This window comes from Anolis carolinensis, chromosome 5, assembly GCF_035594765.1.
Source record: "Anolis carolinensis isolate JA03-04 chromosome 5, rAnoCar3.1.pri, whole genome shotgun sequence".
Taxonomy (NCBI): Eukaryota; Metazoa; Chordata; class Lepidosauria; order Squamata; family Dactyloidae; genus Anolis; species Anolis carolinensis.
In genome coordinates, this window is record NC_085845.1 from 190063405 (window position 1) to 190083051 (window position 19647).

The 19647-nt window shown below is 38.3% G+C and overlaps 1 protein-coding gene across 4 annotated transcripts in view; it reads right to left on the bottom strand.

Moving 5' to 3' along the window:
- Positions 1 to 19647, bottom strand: part of lmo3 (LIM domain only 3) — an 87884-nt gene that overhangs the window by 57741 nt on the left and 10496 nt on the right. For all 4 annotated transcript variants that reach the window (XM_003225955.4, XM_008118614.2, XM_008118613.3 and 1 more), the window contains exon 2: positions 4729 to 4942. In XM_003225955.4, coding sequence (XP_003226003.1) covers positions 4729 to 4934 — 206 coding nt within the window. In that variant the 5' untranslated portion in view covers positions 4935 to 4942. The remainder of the gene's footprint in view (positions 1 to 4728; positions 4943 to 19647) is intronic.

Here is a 19647-nt window from a genome sequence, read left to right on the forward strand (position 1 = left end):
AAAGTATAATGACTGTTAACCCTCTAGTCTATTAAATAGGTGAATTTGTGCTTCTGGTTTCTAGGAAAGGAAATTTGCCATTTCTTTGCTCTCCAAAAGGGTGACTTTTCTGAATGGTTTGAGTGACAAAGAAGTAGCTTTGGAAGGCCACAGGCAGCTCCAGGGTTACACTTTACCCTCTCCTAATGTATATGTCTTAAAATATATTCGGATGCATTTTGGAGTTTCTGAGAAGCTAATCATGGAAGATCATTCAATGGGAAAATCATGCTGGTAGATGTACTTTTTGGAAGAGAGCTGTTCCTGAAAGCCACATATTGGAGAGTCCTGCATATATTTCCGATCACACTCTAAGCTCAAACAAAGCAAAGAGGAATGACTGGAAACCTTGAGTATCTGGAGAAGATAAGATTAAAAGAGGGATATGAAAGCTACCTTCAAAACATCCAAATGGCTGCCATGACAAAGATGGAAGAGATGTAAAGGCAGGACTCTAAACAATGCCTAGCAATTGCACAAAAGTAGAGGTAAGTTGGACCGTAGGAGATTCTTCCTAATAGTAACAGTTGTTCAAAAAGGAAACAGAGTGCCTTGGATGGTGGTGGGGCTTCCTTCACTGGATATTCTTAAAAGAGCTCATGGACATTGCGGTCACAGAAATACTGCAGTGACCAGGAATGATTTCTGTCGTCTTGTCTTCCTCCATAAAAAAAGACAGATCAACAGAATCAATTCACATTAAACAAATGTTCAATCTAGGATACTGTCTCAGAACCCTTTGTTAACATATTGAAATTTCACAGTAGGTATTACTTTTTAGTTAGACACACTTCCCCAAACAAAGAAAAAAAATAAAATTACTGCTGTAGAGGGACTTATAGCCAACTAATATGCCCAGCACTATGAGTTATAAGGGCAGACCTTCCTCTCATACACATTAATCATACCCAGATATTTTAAAATAAATCTTTCTGGTTCAAAAAACTTTGAACACACATCAATTAACTTTTTAAAAACACCTCCCAATTGTTAGATAAAAGAGTACACTTTCTTGGCGAGTAGAGCACGAAAGTGCTATCATTAGAATTCATTCTGCAGATATATTCGTTGCTCATGGCAAATAATAATAATAAACACACATTGATTTTTTTTAAAAAGAAACTCATCACAAAGTATCAAAAACTTTCAAATTCACCCTATTTTTTTCCTTCCCAGGCAATAGCAATGATTCCTTTAAAATCAGTTCATTACCCTAAACTCATTTATCCAGCAATGTTTTGAAATGAGTTATTTAAGTTGTTAGATGCAGTGGTGGCTTTCATGTCATTGGAGATGTTTTAATCTGAACTTCAAAAGAACTATCCAGGATTCTGAATCTATTTTGGAGTTAGAGTTAAGCACCTTGGATAACTCCTTCAAAGTTCAGAGTAAAACCCAAAGTGATTTCATCATTCTCTTAAAAGAAAACTATTAGCTGCCACAGGTTAAATGTCAACAGTGTTATTTCTGAGTAGCAATTAATGTTCCTTATTATTTTAGTATGTTACTGTTCTTGAAGTAATTTGAGAAGCAATTTTGAGATAATTTGAGGGACACTTGGGTCACTTTTAGCAACTTCATCTGATTCTTTAGAAGGATTTAACAAATGAATGAATAAATTTAATCAGTTTCTTTCAGTGAGTAGATGCTAATGAATCCCTTTACCTTTCTGTTATGGAATGGCTAATGTCAATGTTAATAAACATCATTAAAAATTCACAGCACAACAATGTCAAAAAATTGAGCTATCTAAAAAATTAAAATTGGAACTTAAAGCAGGAAGCATTCAAAATAATCAAGTAAAATCCAACTGTTATACACAGCCTGGTTCACACAAAAGTAAATTCTCAAAGGCCTGCTAAAATAAAAAGGTCTTCACTTGGAAAGATAGAAAGAGAGAGTTTCAGATTCTGAGATAAGCCACAGAAAAGGCCTTCTCCTGTGCTCTCAACAGGTGTATCTTTTGGGTAGTGCGACAAACAGAAAAGTTGTAAAGTATTCCCTTATTTGAAGCACAATTTTCCAAGATACTTCAAATAAGGAAATGGGCCCTTATAAAGCCCATTAAAAAGAGCTTGAAGATACAACTTAACCCTAATTTGATTGTGTCTGATGTCGTGTACCTTCAAGTTTTTTCTGAGTTCTGGGTACCCTGTAAGTGTACACATCACAGGGTTTTCTTGGAAAGATTTCCTCTGAGATTGAAAGTGTGACTGGTCACCAATTAAATTTTCTTGGCCAAAAGAAAATATGAATCCTATTTTCCGAAGTCCTAGTCCAATCCTCAACCATATTAACTCTCTAATTATTCGTATTTCCAATTTATTCTTCATATTCCTATCAAGCCAGTGGCTAAATATGAAAGCTTATTTGCCTACAAAAGGGAGCACATTTAACTACCTTCAGAATTAGCATAAAAATTGAGATTTCCTTTTACAGGTTCACTGCATAGCTAAGTACATACAGATGCAATGAGGCAAATGACTGTCTGCAATTACATTAAGTGCATCAACTTGAAGTTTAACATAAATAGCACATTTAAGGATAAGCAAGAGATCAGACTGAAGGAAATCCCTAGCAAGATCAGGAAAAAGGGAAAACTGAACCTAGAAACCATTTATCAAAACAGGTTGGCTGCTGGTCAGACTTTTTCTGGAGTACTACAGGATGGCAGACAAATGGCTCAGAGAATGACAGTGAAGATGGTTGGACATTAGTTGGTTACATTTCTTTATCAAACTTTCCTTCTCAGGAGCTCAAACTAGTGTACATGACTTCATTCCTTTTTCATCTTCACAAGCTTGGGAGGTAGGGTACATTGAGAAAGAGAGAAAGAGAAATGCTGGCTTAGGTCTACCCTGAGAGTTTTATGGCTCACTGGGTGCTGGTATTATGTCCTAAACTGCAGTTCAGCCCATTAACTGTTATACCACAATGGGTTTCTACTATGGAAACCAAGTACTATAAGGAAAGGCCAAACTTGATGTAATATGGAATGGGAAATTAAAGAAGTCTGAAGAAGAGCCAACAGAACCCAATGGACCCAATTTATTTATTGTTAAGTGATGTCACACGGCAGCTGTGTAGAAAAAAATATATAATCTCACTCCTATACAACACAGCTTGAGCAAGGCACTGATTTCAATGGTGCATTGCATTGTAGTGTATGGACACTACACTGAGTAGATCCAACTGAAGTTCAGTAGGAATTACTAGGAACTGAACTCTACTGGCCAATGGCAACTCTATCTACAGCTCTCTGAATCAGTTAGAATTATTGGAAGAAAGAGTAGAGTAGGGACAAGAATATCAGTATCAATTTTGGTACAGGTATGAATTCTCAAGAAATACAGTCCCCATAGTCTCCCCATATTTTGGAGTATGAATCCCAGATTTCTCCAGAATTCTGAGAGTTGTAGTAAAAAAAACTATACTGGAACACTTGTAACTGAGGTTGAGGGGTAAAGAGAAAGAGGCTCCACTTTATTGAAAGCTCCAAATTAGTTTTCAGAAGGCTCAACTTCTTAAATATAAACTTCAATTATTTTAAAACACGTACTTCAGTTTAAATGAGAGGTTTCACATTAAGCTTGGCTCAGTGCACCTCTAAGACAGACTAGTATAAAGATTTAAAACTTTGTCTTCTCACCTACCCATTTTCTATATGTCAGATTCTTCCCTCTAGGAAAAAAAACCCACCCCTTTTCGGTGTGAATGAGTTCACAACCAGCTTCACTATGTGATAAACCACTTGTTTATGAAGAAAGGTGTTTCAGGCCACCTTAATTTTAAACAGAGCCAGAAAACAGAAGATCTGAAAGAATAAGACTAAGCTTATAAAGAAAAACTGCCCCATATTTAGTTGAAGATGTACAGGCTTTTGAATAAGTACCGCCCTTTGTACGTTAAACCCTTATACTAGCGGTTACTTCTGACCGGTTGTATCTGTTGGTTGACTCTTTGATATAACCACAGGGTTCACCCCAGTTTAAGGTTCTCCCCATGATCTTATAGCACCTTAACTTCCTTCATGTTTACAAGTTTCACTCAGTGAACTTTGCCCAGTTCATCTTATGATTTCATCACTGTGTTTTAACCTGTGTTTTACGATGATTGTGATTTTATTTTATGCCTTTTAATTTTATTTGTGTGTTTTTCTGTATTTGATACCATTGTATGCTTGTTTTATATTTGTAAGCTGCCCGAGTCCCTGGGGACTTACATTTGTAAGCTGGGGAGATGGAGGCGGGGTATAAAATAAAATAATAATTATTATTTTATTATGACACAGCAAACAAGATAGATATGCTGGATTTCGTATCACAAAAGGCCACCCTACTGGGATCTGCACGCATCATCCGAAAATACATCACACAGTCCTAGACACTTGGGAAGTGTTCGACTTGTGATTTTGTGATTATTATTATTATTATTATTATTATTATTATTATTATTATTATTATTATTATGTACAAAGGCTAAGATCTGGTTTATTCACCATGTACCATTTTTACCGACTCCAAGCACCATCTATTTCTTGTTTGGTGAATCTATGTGGCAAGGGATCTGCAGATACCATCCTATATGACCTGCTTTGTTTGGATTACACCACACTCTATGAGAGGGAAGAAATGGGACATGAAGTGTGGGGTGTGCATATACCATACATGCAGGAGGGAAAAGTCCTACCTCAGGTAGTCTCTGCGACACAGGATAAGGTTGGCTTTGGTGTACAAGGTGGAGCCGACCTCCCCCAAGCGGCAGTCGCAGCAGGCGCACTTCAGGCAGTCTTCATGCCAGTATTTGTCCAGGGCTTTTAGGAGGTACCGGTCTTTGATCTTGCGGTTGCAGCCAGCACAACCTTTCGGTTTGGTGTCTGGCTGGACAGAGAGCATTTGTATACCTGGAATAAGCAAAGGGGTGGGAAAAAAGTTCAGTTTTCACTCTAGGAATGCAGAAACAGCATGTTCCTTTGCCTGCAAGAAGAATGTTGGTAGTAACACCAAGCTTTCTGGTTTCTTTGAAGGTATTTCCTCGGATCAGCTTGCTCCAGTGAGGCACTGCAACTCCCATCAACCAGAATGTGGGGAAGTTATTTCCAAGTTAAAAAAGTAAGACTCAGCAACAGTTTGTGTCCAAAACTTAGAAGACCAATAGTTAAATCAGACTAGCATCTTCCCATAGTGGCTAACCTAATGTACCCAAGAAGCTTCTAAAGATAAAGACATTGTTGTGTCGGGCAAGGCCCCATGTAAGCCGCTCCGAGTCCCTTCGGGGAGATGGGCGGGGTATAAAAATAAAGTTGTTGTTGTTGTTGTTGTTGTTGTTGTTGTTATTATTATTATTATTATTATTATTATTATTATTATTATTACACTTGACTCTGTACATTCCCCAGACTTCTGCCCATTGGCTTTACACTTCTGAACTAGGATGTTCTACATATTCATCATGGCTACTGAGGGACATTATGGTAGTTTGCCTAATACCTGTTTAAACCATCAAAACCAATAGCCATCACCTTATCATATAGTCATAAATCTCACACAGCTTAATTATGTGTTCTATGAAGCAGATCTTTCTCTTTGTTCTTCCTGAATCCAATGCACATAAATTTGCATTGAGTTCTTGTGTTACAAGACTTGGAATTGCTGTTCTCTGTCTGCTTGCTACACAAGAAACATGAACATTTCTTGGATTTCGTTGCATTCTACTCAATCACACCTGTATTCTTGTCCTATCCTTGGTTCACACTGTATCAAGCTACAAGGCTTTGCTCCATTTTCTTGTAAGGAAATTCAAGCATTTTAAAAATATTTTCCTTTTTAACATATTTTAATGTGCATATTTTTTCCATTTGTTAAAGCAGGGGTGGGAGTCATGTGGTCCCTCAGATGTCACTGAGTGCACCTCCCATCAGCTACCTAGGGCTGATAGGAATTGCCATCTAACAATATTTGGAAAGCTGTATAATCCCTACCCTTATACCAAAGCATGTTGATCCATATACTTCAAGTGCATGCACTTTTAATTGTTCCAGACGTACACATTTTGTCCCTATGTCATTTCTTCAAAACAGGCCTCACAAATCATGAATTTGGAACCAAAGTACGTGGATTTTAGGTATACATTATCCTTTTTCTTGCAATAGTCTTAAGACATAGATACTTAAATCAAGAATTTTGAACCAATTGAAATTCCTGCTTGACAAAAATCATAATTTTATAAATCTAAATTATAGTACAAATAAAAGTGACCCCTTTTCCAAACTAATTCACTGTACTATCCAGCCCAATTGAAACCCCAAAAACGGTGCAGGTTTGGCTAAAAACTATTTCCATGTTTGCTTAGCTTCTAGTTAGGCATATAGTGATTATTTCCTTTGAAAAATAATAGACCTCTTTACCGCTCCCTCAAAAGTATTTAGATGCATAAGCTGAAATATTATTATCTGCACAGAAAATGCCATTTACTACATAAAAATGTGCACATTTTGTACAGAATCAGTCTCAATGTATTTATTTAATTTATATCCCCACCTCTCTCCTCACATGAGATCCAAGGCAGAATAGGTCCAATTAAAATATTTTCTGGTCAGAAAACAGCATTGTGTTTTCTGCTCAAAGATATCATGTATGAATTTTGTGCAGAATGACTCCTGAACTGCAAATAGTTCATAGCACCAGGAAGAAAAAGGTGAAAATTGCTCATTGTTTCCTTCAAGAAAAAAAATAGCAAATAACGATATCCACAGTAACAAAGGTTGACATTGCCTTCAGTACATACTTGTTCTAAACCTTTCATTTCAGATAACTTACCATCTTCACTTGAAATTAAAATGGTTTGGCTCCCAAGTTTGCCTCCTTGGAAGGAGGATGTTTTTAACAGTCTAAACCAAATACAACAATATATGCTAAAAACAAATGCAATGCTCTTTCTCGCAGGCAAGTTAGGAGTAATTCTCTGAAATGATTGCTATAATTAAGAGTGATTGCTTTTATTTCACATATACATGCAAGTCTCAGCTCCCTGAGGCCCTGAATGCAATATGGCAGTATATACTTTCTTCAAATAAATAAAATAATTGATGAGCATACATGTGTCATCCAGACCCCTGGCATTACAATTTTCTCTGGTCTGGAAATATTGCCAGAATTCTCTGACTGCTAGGAATGGGTCCCTAAAGAGGCAGCGAGCATTGGAGAAAATGTATGATCTACTGCAAAAAAACAGGAATGGCATAGGAGAGAGGGAAAGATGAAAGAAAACCATTCTGTGTTGCTGTGTCTCTGTTTTAGCAGAAGACAAAGACAATGGAGCAAACCATTTTCAGTTTCAATGTGGAAGATGATTCTTCACAACATACATACAGTCATGAGAGAGATAGAATTATTGGTATCTCACAACAAGCGAAGAAAAAAATCTGGAAAACAGTCATAGAAATGGAAACAACTGGAATTCTTTGGGAGAGATCCTGCTTTGCTGATAAAAGAGCCCAGATTTAATTCCAGTTAGAAATCATAAAGGGATGAAATCCATCCAAACCTCGATCAGTCAGAACTAAATGTAGCAATAACAGGATTGAGTGAATGAGAGAACAAATTACACTATTATGGTCAGATGCAAGCCAAATGGTTGCAAGACAATAGAAAACCAGGGGAAAAAGAAAAGACACTTCACAAATACAAAAAACCCTTGATATACACAGGAAGATATACAACAACCAGTATCAACTCATGAGTAATATTGTTCAGTGGAATCGCAGAGCTGAGGAACACTCTAATGGGGTTACTTCTTGTAGAAAATGCTTTCAGAAGTGATTCTATGGAAGAATTTGAAAGAGGTGAGATATAAAAATTTTCATGTGTGCCTGACAAAATCTTCATAATTTGGAGAATTAATTGAAAATGGATATCCCTATAATACAGGCAATATAGCAGAACATGGTCCACCATTTCAACTATTCCTGAAAGAACAGGGATTTGCAAGTATCTCCCTTAGAGTAGAGCAGATAGCAAGATAATAAAATGGCGCTCACTGACTGACTGAAAAAGCAGCTTTATAAGTTTCATAACTTAGCTATTGTTGTTGTGTGCCCTCAAGTCATTTCCAACTTATGGCAACTCTAAGGCAAACCTATCACAGGGTTTTCTAGACTAAATATCTTCAGAAGGGCTGAGGGATTGCGTCTTGACCAAGGTCACCCTACACTCTTTCATGGCCAAGCAGGGATTCAAACACTGGTCTCCAGAATCATAATCCAATGCTCAAACTACTATACCACACTGGGTTGGCATTATACATACACAAACAGTGGTTCTTTCACATTTCTCAGCCTAAAATTTGGATGCAACTAGACTAGATTATTTAATCTATTTGTCAAATAGCACCAAGGATTGCAATGCATCATGTTTTAAATTCTGGGGGTTTTTTTTCCACCTTTCTTCCCAATCGGTTTAGGGTGATAGGAGGGAGGGTGATTGCTTGTCATCTAAACACATTTCCTATAACATTCAAAGCAGAGTGTAACTGCAGTTAGGATCAAGACACCATTAATTTATTTCTCCTGAATCCTATTTTATTATCATTGCATAATGAAGAAAGCAGTGAAACTTCAAAAGCTGCATGGCTTTTGTCCCTTTTGGGTAGCCCAATAAAGGTATTATCCACAGAATGGATTTTGGATCTTGTTTTTTTAAGGCAATGATTTATCAAATTTAAAATTACACTCAGTGTAATCTAGTAATAGAGGCCCACCACACATAGCTTTATAAAGCAAACAAAGTTAACACTCTTTGTGCCAAACAGATTAAATACTGAATCGCACAAACAGAAAAAATATGGAGTGGGAAACAGGGTTTGCCAATGTGTGAAATTTACACACACTGGCTTTCTTTCCATCAGGAAAATATATCTCTAAAATTCCAATAGAAATAGACTACTTTTGAAAAAAAGCTCTAGTATTTTAGCTAACTAGAACTACGTCTTTCAGAACTTAATTTTTGACCTAAGGTCCATTTACTAGAAACAAAATTCAGCTGAAATATGTAAGATTTGCATCCCTCAAAAATATTCAAATGTGTAAGAGTGGTACTGGGTATTTTACTTATATAAGAGGAATTAACTTTGTTCTCGTTTAAGAAGAAAGCTTACAGTATTGTAACAACTTACAGCCAAAAAAGTAGCCAAAAACAAAGGACTATCATGATTCAAATATTAGCCACATCTACTATTCCCATTCCTTAGAGGCAAAAAAGTATTGGAAAAATAGATGAGCTTTGCTAAAGGTCAGATTGGCATCTGCCACAGCAAAAGAGGAGAAAAAAGAATTCAGACAAGAATCTTCTACAGAACAAATGCCTTCCCACCCACTGTTAAGTCTGAGAGCATTTAAGATTTATCCTTTTTCAGCTGCTATGGTAAGAGAATCAATTGCAGCTAGTTTGAACCCCATGTCTACAATATTAAATGCCTGTTAGCAGAAAGGTAGTTTGAGAGCAGCATGCCATTACAACAAATAAAATTGAGTTCAGAAGTTGCTTGGTTGTGTGGGATATATGACTTTCAACTGGCCTCGAAAGCAACTTTCCACATGCTAAAGTTCTAGTGTGCACCACCAGTATGAATACAACAAATGGATGTATTGTTAAAAAGCTTTGTGCTTTTAAAGGTTTGGAGTACACTTCCACAGGGAATATATCCCAAGATCCTTGGTAGATATCCAAAATCATGGATAATACAGATTCCATCCTGGTCCTGAATTGGTGCCTGTCATCAGTAATGGACTGGATGAAGGCCAAGAAGTTGAAATTAAATCCAGACAAGACAGAGGTACTCTTGGTCAATTGTAAGGCGGACCTGGGTGCAGGATTACAGCCTGTGTTGGATGGGGTCACACTCCCCTTGAAGACACAGATGCGCAGTCTGGGGGTGCTCCTGGACTCAGCTCTGACACTTGAGCCACAGGTTTTGGTGGTGGCCAGGAGTGCCTTTGGACAATTAAAGCTTGCGCACCAGCTGCGCCTGTACCTTGGGACACCAGATCTGGTCATGGTTGTCCATACTTTAGTCACATCCCGCTTGAACTACTGCAACACTCTCTATGTGGGGCTGCCTTTAAAGATAGTTTGGAAGCTGCAACTAGTTCAGAGATTGGTGGCCAGGTTACTAACTGGAGCACTGTACTGTGAGAGGACGACTCTCATGTTGCAGCAGCTCCACTGGGTGCCGGTCTGCTTCCGGGCTAAATAAAAAGTGCTGGTCATTACCTATAAAGCCCTAAACAGTTCGGGCCCCGACTATTTGACATTCCACATTCCTGCATATAAATCTGTTCGGACTTTGCGATAATCGGAGGAGCCCCTTCTCTTGGTCCCGACCCCATCTCAAGTATGGCTGGTGGGAACGAAAGAGGGAGCCTTCTCTGTGGTTATCCCATCCCTCTGGAACTCCTTCTCAAAAGAAATTAGAACAGCCTCACATTACTCTCCTTTAAGAAAGAGCTAAAAACCCACCTTTGCTCACTTGCCTATGGTGAGAGGGATGAGTAACTCCACTGACACTTTAAGATGACTGAAGTTGACAATAATGATTTTACTGTAATTTATTGAAGAGCTATATTTTTATATATTTGTATACTTCAGCCCCGGTGGCGAAGTGCGTTAAAGCACTGAGCTGCTGAACTTGTAGACCGAAAGGTCCCAGGTTCAAGCCCCGGGAGCGGCGGGAGCGGTCGCTGTTAGCTCCAGCTTCTGCCAACCTAGCAGTTCGAAAACATGCCAATGTGAGTAGATCAATAGGTACCGCTCCGGCGGGAAGGTAACAGCGCTCCATGCAGTCATGCCGCCACATGACCTTGGAGGTGTCTACGGACAACACCGGCTCTTCGGCTTAGAAAGACCCCAGAGTCAGACAAGACTGGATTTAACGTCAGGGGAAACCTTTACCTTTACCTTATACTTCATACAACCTAACTACTCGACTGTATGTTCCATGATGCCTGGCTGCCAGATTATTAGCCATCATTTTTAAGCTATTTTAACTTATTTGTATAAATGTATTACAATGTTGAAATGGCATTGCATGTTTGCCAGTTTTTATGTTTTATATTTGGAAGCCACCCTGAGTCCCTTCGGGGAGATAGGATGGGTTAAAAATAAACTTTTATTATTTCATTATTATTTATTATAATAATGAATTCTGTAGTTTGATTAATACTTTGCCCAGAAGCATACCAGAGAGAGACCAAACAACATTTCCAATGCAGGAATTTGTTTTAGAGCATAGATAAGTGAAAAGATAGTGATTGAATCCATGAATAAGTATTCTTTTGTGACAACTGAGTCCAGAATGGTTGCCACTGAGAGCCAGTGTGGTAACATGGTTTGAGTCATGGACTACAGCTCTGGAAATCAGGGTTTGGATCTCTGCTCGGCAGTGGAAACCCATTAGATGAGCGGGGATTTGGCAAGTCACAATTTGTCAGCCTCAGAGGAAGCCAAAAGCAAACCCCCTTTGAACAAATCTTGCCAAGAAAACCCCATGATCTATGATCCTAATAGGAGCTTCAGGGCAATTAATAACTGCAATAAAAATATAAAAAACCAACCAAATCGCAATCAAGGTAATAAAAGCAGTTTGAAATGATTAGCCGATATATATATATTTAAAAAAATATTGATTACAGATAAGTCAGTTTAAGCACACATATGATGTCCAGTGATTTTTGGCTGGGCGTAAAGAGACTGAAAGGGAAGACAATAGCTTTCTTTCTCTAGATAAAAAACATGTCCAGTTGGAATTGTTTGTGTTCCTACCCAAGACATCTTGGGTGCCGGTAGAACAGAAAACAGTGCCTTTGATGAAGGTTTAAGGCTTTCATTAACCACATTTTGTTGCAGAACTCACACAGAAGATTGATATTTTAATGACATTGTCCCTTTATAAGTTTTGTACAATGGCTTCAGCTTTCAGCCACCTCTTATTAATACTTTTAAATAATAATAATAATAATAATAATAATCATCACCATCATCATCATCATCAGTACAAAAGACATCCAAATTATTTCTTGTATTTTACACTGCCATACATTTTGCCCTTAATAATGTAATGAATAGGGACAAAGAAGTGTCCTGTGCCATTTGTGGTATGATGGTAAGAAACAATGCTTTCCCTCAAAACTGTGGGGACAGTAAGTGCTTGTTTATTTGATTCTGTCTACAAAGGACCAAGCAAATAAAATAAATAAATAAATAAACAAACAAACTTTATTTATGCCCCACCACCATCTCCCAGAGGGACTTGGGGTGGCTCACAAAGCACTCAAGGTGCAACATGCAAAATACAAGAAGTTCAATAACAATAACATAAAACAATAAGCAGCCAACATAAACACCACAACTTCACAATGCTCTCTGTTTAAAAAGACACAGATATTACAAGAGGCACAAATGAAGGATCTGATGCCGATACTGGCAGACATCTGACTGGCTCAGCAGCCATGTACATCATTCGTGAACCTCGATGGGCAACTTAGGATACAAAGAAACCAAAACAGTAACATTTGAATGGCTCTTAACAGAAAACTCGGAGAAGGTGTGTATTCAGAATACTGAAAGAGAAGAGTCCTACTGAAATCAAAGCAGCAAAATCTTTTGACATCAGTAAGACCAAAATCTATAGCACCTGGTAGGAATGTATCATAGATAACACAAAGTCTTGATGGAAATGTGGTGTTTTGCTGTGGAGTATGTGGTGTACCACTGTGGATCACAGGTGACTCTAGAACGATGTTATGCATCGTACTAGGTTTGACAACAAGGAAATTAGAGTAATAATTTACTGGTTGTCTTTTGGGACATGTGGAGAATGCTTGTTGAGCAAATTCAAGTATGCTATACATTAGGAGGAGCCTCCGGTGGTGCAGTGTGTTAAAGCGCTGAGCTACTGAACTTGTGGACCAAAAGGTCGCAGGTTCGAATTTGGGGAGCAGAGTGAGCACTTGCTCTTAGCCCCAGCTTCTGCCAATCTAGCAGTTTGAAAACATGCAAATCTGAGTAGATCAATAGGTTCTTCTCCAGTGGGAAGGTAACGGCGCTCCATGCAGTCATGCCAGCCACATGACTTTGGAGGTGTGTACGGACAATGCCGGCTCTTTGGCTTTGAAATGAGATGAGCACCAACCCCCAGAGTTGGACATGACTCGACTTAATGTCAGGGGAAAACCTTTACCTACCTTTTATACATTAGGAACAGATCTAACCATTTTTACACCCAAAAGAGGTTATATTAAGACCCTAATGCGGAATAGAAATAGTAACTGAATTTGTATGGTACAAATGGCTGTGAATTTTGTTGATCTTAATCTTGCAAGAACATGATAAATTTCTTCAAAATTTGTTTATAGATTCCATGAAAGTATCTTGTGGTTAAAAATGTTCTAAAATGGGAAAGTGGAAAATGTATGTAATTCATCCATTTCTAAAAGCAGCTCTTCCACAGGATCCAAAAGGTCTCAAGCTCTGCAAAGGCCAGCCTAACAGAGTCTGCCTGAACAACTATTGAGAGGTCTTCCCCATCTTTCAGCCACATCTGGAGATACACTGCAATACAAACTAGAGTTCTGGTCTTTCATATTTTGGATATGATATGAAGATATGATGCAGTTTGTAGAAAAAAATGCATGCAGAGCCTGGAATTTTGTTGAGTAATCCCAACTAGAAAAGGCTCATTGAATACAGAATGGAACAATGAACCAACACATATGTAAATCTAACGGATTCAACAGTTCTACTCTAGTTAGGACTAACTAACTTTTAGGTCAGATATTCCCACAGCAGTTAGTTCAGCCTGCCTCTTCTGTCGTGCAAATAAGTTATTTCCTAGTTGTTCTATCGTTCAAGAGTCCATGAGTAAGACACTGGTGGGGATCATTTCATGCAAGTCTTATCTACCAAACTAATGACCTTGTTGGAATGGAAGAGCACAATATGGGAGGAAAGCTCCACACAGCAACCCTACCCACGTCATCATAACTTTCTCTCTCATACACACAACTTATATTTGCACATTCTCAGAAGCCGATAAGCCATTGTAAGAATCATGAAGGTGTTCTGAATCCCATCCAGGTGGAAAGCGGGATATAAATAAAGAATGAGTCTTTTAGACTCCCTGATCTAAAAAGAAGAGGCGCCACTCTAGAAAACTTCAGGAGGATGTGATTTTTCATTTAAATGATTTCTTGCTCCTCTTCCACCTGAAACAACATTTTTTAAAAAAACCAAAATCAACTTTTTAGTCACGTTTGTGGCTTTGGGTTTGTGATCCAGGGTGGTGACTGAAAATGCAGTTTCCCGAAGCATTGCAGTTGCCCATATTGTGTTAGGGCATTACAGATCTGGATCTTCTTTTTTCAAGGATTCAGTGAGTGAGAAGTCACATTGAGCTGCACTGAGTTACTGTGGAGCTCCATTTCCTGCTATCTAGTAAACCAACAATACTCAGAGGATGCATCTGCATTCCAGAATTAATGCAGTTTGACACCATTTTAACTGTCATGGCACAATGCTATGAAATCATGGGATTTGCAGTTTGGTGAGGCAGAAAGGGTAAAGACCTTTGAAAACTACAATTCTATGGTACCATAGCACTTAAACATGACAATTATACCACCTTATCACACAGGCTGGTTTGCCCATCATACACTGCTTTCCCCTTCACTTTCAGCATGCACATCAACTTCCGGCTGGGGTCTGAGCTGAAAGAGGAGAGGAAGCAGTGCATGCCATGGCAGAGGCAACTTGGGAGACTTTCTGTGTTGCCTTCTCAGCAATGGAGGGGAACTGGGCAGCAATGGTAAGGTAGGTGATGTGGGGCATGGAGTGATGGGTTCTCCATGCCTTCCGCCTGGAGCCCACGGATTCACCACAATATGGGGCTTCACCACAATATGGGGCGAATCCATGAGCCTTTATGATGAGATCCAAAGTGACATCAAACTGCATTAATTCTTCTGTGTAAATGCACCCATATTAAATACTGAAATACGATACCCACCAGAGGGCACTATTCTTAGGTGAGAAGGGTAGAGAAGGAACCCCAATTTTAAAAGATTTTTATTTTATTTTTAATAAACCCCTTTTCTCCAGGATTTCTTGAATGGTGAGACTCTTCACAGTTTGGGATTTACCTGTAAAATTCATATGCATTTCATTTTGCTCAGAAAACAATTCTTTGAGCACATAATATTTGTGTGCAAAAAATTCTGTTTCTTCTAGAGGAAAACCACATGCAAAGTTTGCACAGAATTGAATCCCAAACTGCATATTGTCTTCAAAACCCGCACTTTCGAAGATTTTCTTGCAGCATGCAGGAATTTGTTAGGGTTACTTATTACTTTCTTTGAGAACAAAATTAGCAAAGCATTACATCCTGAATCTCAGTGGACTTAGAGAGATCCCTAAATGGTGGAGAACTTATTTCAGCCACTGGAGTCAGCAAAGTGTGGTATGGAACACAGACTCTCCTGTCAGTGCTTCACAACAGCTTGTAATGCCTCCCAAAGAAGAATTAAGTCATAATAGTCATCAAATCATACAGTCTTATGCCTCTTCAACACATGTTGACTTTTCCAAATGGAAGCTCTATACAATGGTGGGACCTTCCTATAGGTAGGGATGGGCCAAATCGATGCTTTAATGAGATTTAATAAATCTGCAAATTTGAGAAGGGCATATCTCAACACAAATGTTTGAGTAGATGTTCCAAACAATTTAGAAAACTCTTTGTAGCCTGCACACTTTTGGGAAGCTAGTGGAAGTAAACAGACATACATTAGTTTTAACATCCAGGAACACAACAAGATGTATCGCTCTTTCTTCCCACAATATTCTATATGCTGCTTTCTATGGAAAGAGGTGGTCTAAAGAGCTACTGACTTCGATTTACTATTTCTTTGCAAGATGTGCTAACACCCCTAATATTAATCTGTGGTGTGCATTTTTAATATACCAATTGTATTGATAGATTAGTCATGTTGTCCCCTTATACTTAATAATAACAATAATAATAATAACTTTATTTGTAACTCGCCACATTTTTAATGTCTTCTCACTATTGTTCAAATGAATATTCATGAATATTTGAATTTTAGATGAAAAACTAGGTTTTTGAGTTTGGGGAAATGTTGATGAGGCGAATCACAGCTCAGGGTGTATTCTGCATTTTTAAAAAGATTGTGGATATTTTGCACAGAAGACAGAATTTTCTGCACAGAAAGTGTACGCCCAGAATAAATCCCCCAACAACAAGTAGTCCTCAAGAAAAATGCTTAAATTATTAGTTTCTGCTCACAAGAATGAAATCTACCAAGATCTGCATCTCTGTTCTCAGCTGGGTTCAGGCAGCATCTAGCAGAGCAGAATGAAATGCAGTAAAGCAATGTAGGATCCATAAGACTTATAACTAATGCTTACGTACTGAAGCTGAGCTAGAGGGACCACTGTTTTGCTGAGAAATGAATGAGATAGGTAAGGATCAAGCAGGATTTATTTTTTCCCTCTGGCAATCATAAAAATGATCTCCCATGTGCAGCCTTAGCATCCAAAAGTGTGGGGAAAAAAGAAGAAATTGAGGGAAGCATGGCTGATGTGATAACTTACAGCTGCTGCTTGCCATTATCTGCATTATGCTACAGTAAAATCTACCTTTTGCAAGCAACTAATTACAAGTAACTAATTAATTATCCAGGAAGTGTCCTAATGATAAATAAGCCAGACCAAAATCACATTACAACAGTAACTTAAGAACTTCAGCCACTTTGCCGTGTGACTCAATACCTTTTTCATTATAGTACCTGGAACCAGTACCTTTTGGTTTCATTTATCCACGTCCAACAAAATATGGGCTCTCCAGGCATCTTCTAGATTTTCCAGTGTAACACTATAGTATTCTTGGGCTGTAGAATTGTGCTTATTATTATCCGTGGTTTTTGGGAAAGTATCACCCACGGATAAGGGGGATCATCCTGTCCTTTCATAAATCTGGGGCTTGTGACTTAACTAAATAGTTGAGGAGAAATATCACATGATTCAATTGCTGACCTATGCTATGCTTTATGTTCTGTTGTGGGTGTTGAGGTGACACCAAAAGTGTGTTTTGTACAACGGGTCAGGGGAAGTTAAACAAATTTTTTAATATTAAATTATTTTAGTAGTATTGAAAGAGAGGAGGTGAGATATAAATAAAGCATTATTATTATTATTATTATTATTATTATTATTATTATTATTATTACTTTTCAAAATTGTTACTATTTAAACCTGAATTACTTTTTAAATCACTTTCAATGTTCTGGTACACTCATATTTCATAAATAATCACAGATCACTTTATTTCAGCAAGACTAAAAATTCTAAAGGTACCTGATTCAGTTTGATTTGGGAAGCTAAGCAAAGCCAGTCCTGGTTAATACATGGATGGGAGATTGACAATGAATACCAGGTGCTGTAGGCTCTTTTTCAGATAAAGAAAGTGGCAAAACCGCACTTCAGCATTTCTTGCCTAAGAAAATCATGTGAAATTGATGGGGTTACACAAAGATGACAGACAACTTGAAGGCACACATGTAAGGATCGCAATAGGAAAAGAGTGAAACGACATTATACATAGATTTAACTAAACAAAGAAATTATGGTCCTTAATTTGTAAGACAGGATAGTTGATAACCAAGAACCTTGGAGTTCCCCATTCATAGGGCCTCCAAAACTGAAATAGGAGAATGCACGAAAAAGTAGAGACTTACTACAAAATAGACAAAACTTCAATTCCTGAGTATACTAAAGCTATCAAATATTAGAAGAATTAGGTGAGGCAAACTCAAAGCTGACTTAATGGCACATTAACAGCAATGATCCCAAGCAAAATGTTTCTGGCATTTTCTATATTGCATCTCAATAATTCAAAGAACTTTGCATATTGTCTCATCTCATTTTGCAGTGGTCCTATATGCTACTATTAACCCCATAATGAACTGGGGGTTGGAGCTAACAGAACGAGAGCACAAGAACATTGTTTATGGCCACTTAGCAAATTCACAGCACTATAGAGTGTACATTTAAATGCCCAGCTTTGCCAATGTGTACATGCTCTCTTGCTCTGGCACAGATGTATCATCCCCCTCTTTCAGACAGACATCCCATCCATGAAGTGAAGCCAACAACGCAAAACACCAATATTGCCTCCAATTTGCCACGAGAATGCTCTAAATCAAAGCTAAATATCCCTAAATGAACTAGTGTTCATTAAATAAGGAGGACTGTGGCTTTGACACTAATGCAGTTGCAGTTCAACAGCTTGCCAAGTTTTCAAACGAGAAACAACTACCTTTAGAGTTGCTCAATTTAAGGGGGACTTTTGCACTTCAATAATATTCTGACATGGACTCCCATGCACACAGACAACTCTATTTCACTTTCGCAATGCAGCAAGCCTGAAACTTCTTCAAGTCTTTAGGGTTCGGGACTTACTGCATGAAGAACCTGCATGCCAAGCTGAGTCTGCAAGCAGATGTATTAGTAAATAGAGATTAAAGACACTTTGGTTAAGACACTCCAACCAAGCATGTTCCAGACCCACTGATGTCAATTTAAGGCCGCTCATAGGAAATCAGAATGAAGGTTTATTCAGTTTGGCCAGACTATGTCTTCATCTTTCTCCTCAAAAATGAATCTCCATAGAGGTGAAAAAACACTTGAGCCAGGTAGAGAATTCAAAACAGCTCTCTCTTTCTCCATTTCCTAATTCTTCCTTTCACAACGCCCATCCCAGATTACAAGAAACCTTAATTGGGGCCACTGAGTGTAGTTATTATTTTCAACCTAGGAAAATCCATAAGCAAAAGAGCATACCCAGTTCCTGGTGTATAATATTTCCACGCCAACCAAGACCTTCGAAGTTTGCTTCTGTTAGTCATTGAAACGCAAAAGGTGGCCATGAATTGTGAATATATCACATTATCTCCAGTAAGACTGACTTGCAAACAGAAATATATAGGGTTGAGTTGCGAGACAAAACTGCACAGTGCCTGCTAAATATCTATGAACAAGACATAACATTGTGCATATTTACTGAGAAGCGGATAAAATTGATTTCAGAGGGACTTGGGCTCTCTGCATAAACGTGCATAAGGCAGCAACCTTAACAATTTAAGACTCTTTCTAAAGCTAGGATACTCCAACATAAAGGCTGTTGGACGTGCAGAACACAACAGAAGTATCTGAGCGCTGAAGTTAGGGGGAGTGCTAATCCAATACACAAAAAGTAGCTGCTGGAACTCCCTCGTAACACACAGTTATTCAAGGAAGGAATGCCTATTTTGACAAAAAGCCATTTTGATAAACAGGCACGTTCTTAAATGCCTCCCAACACCTCAGGAGTCCTTCAGATTGGCATGCAAATTGCTTTGTGGGGGAAAAAATCCTATTGCCTCAGAGGCCCCTGTTACATTTGAATTGTTTGACAGGTTAAGGGAAATCATAATTAAAGAGGGAGAGAGATGGAGACAGACACATACGGAATAATAGCCATGCAGCATGGCAAGCAAAGAAG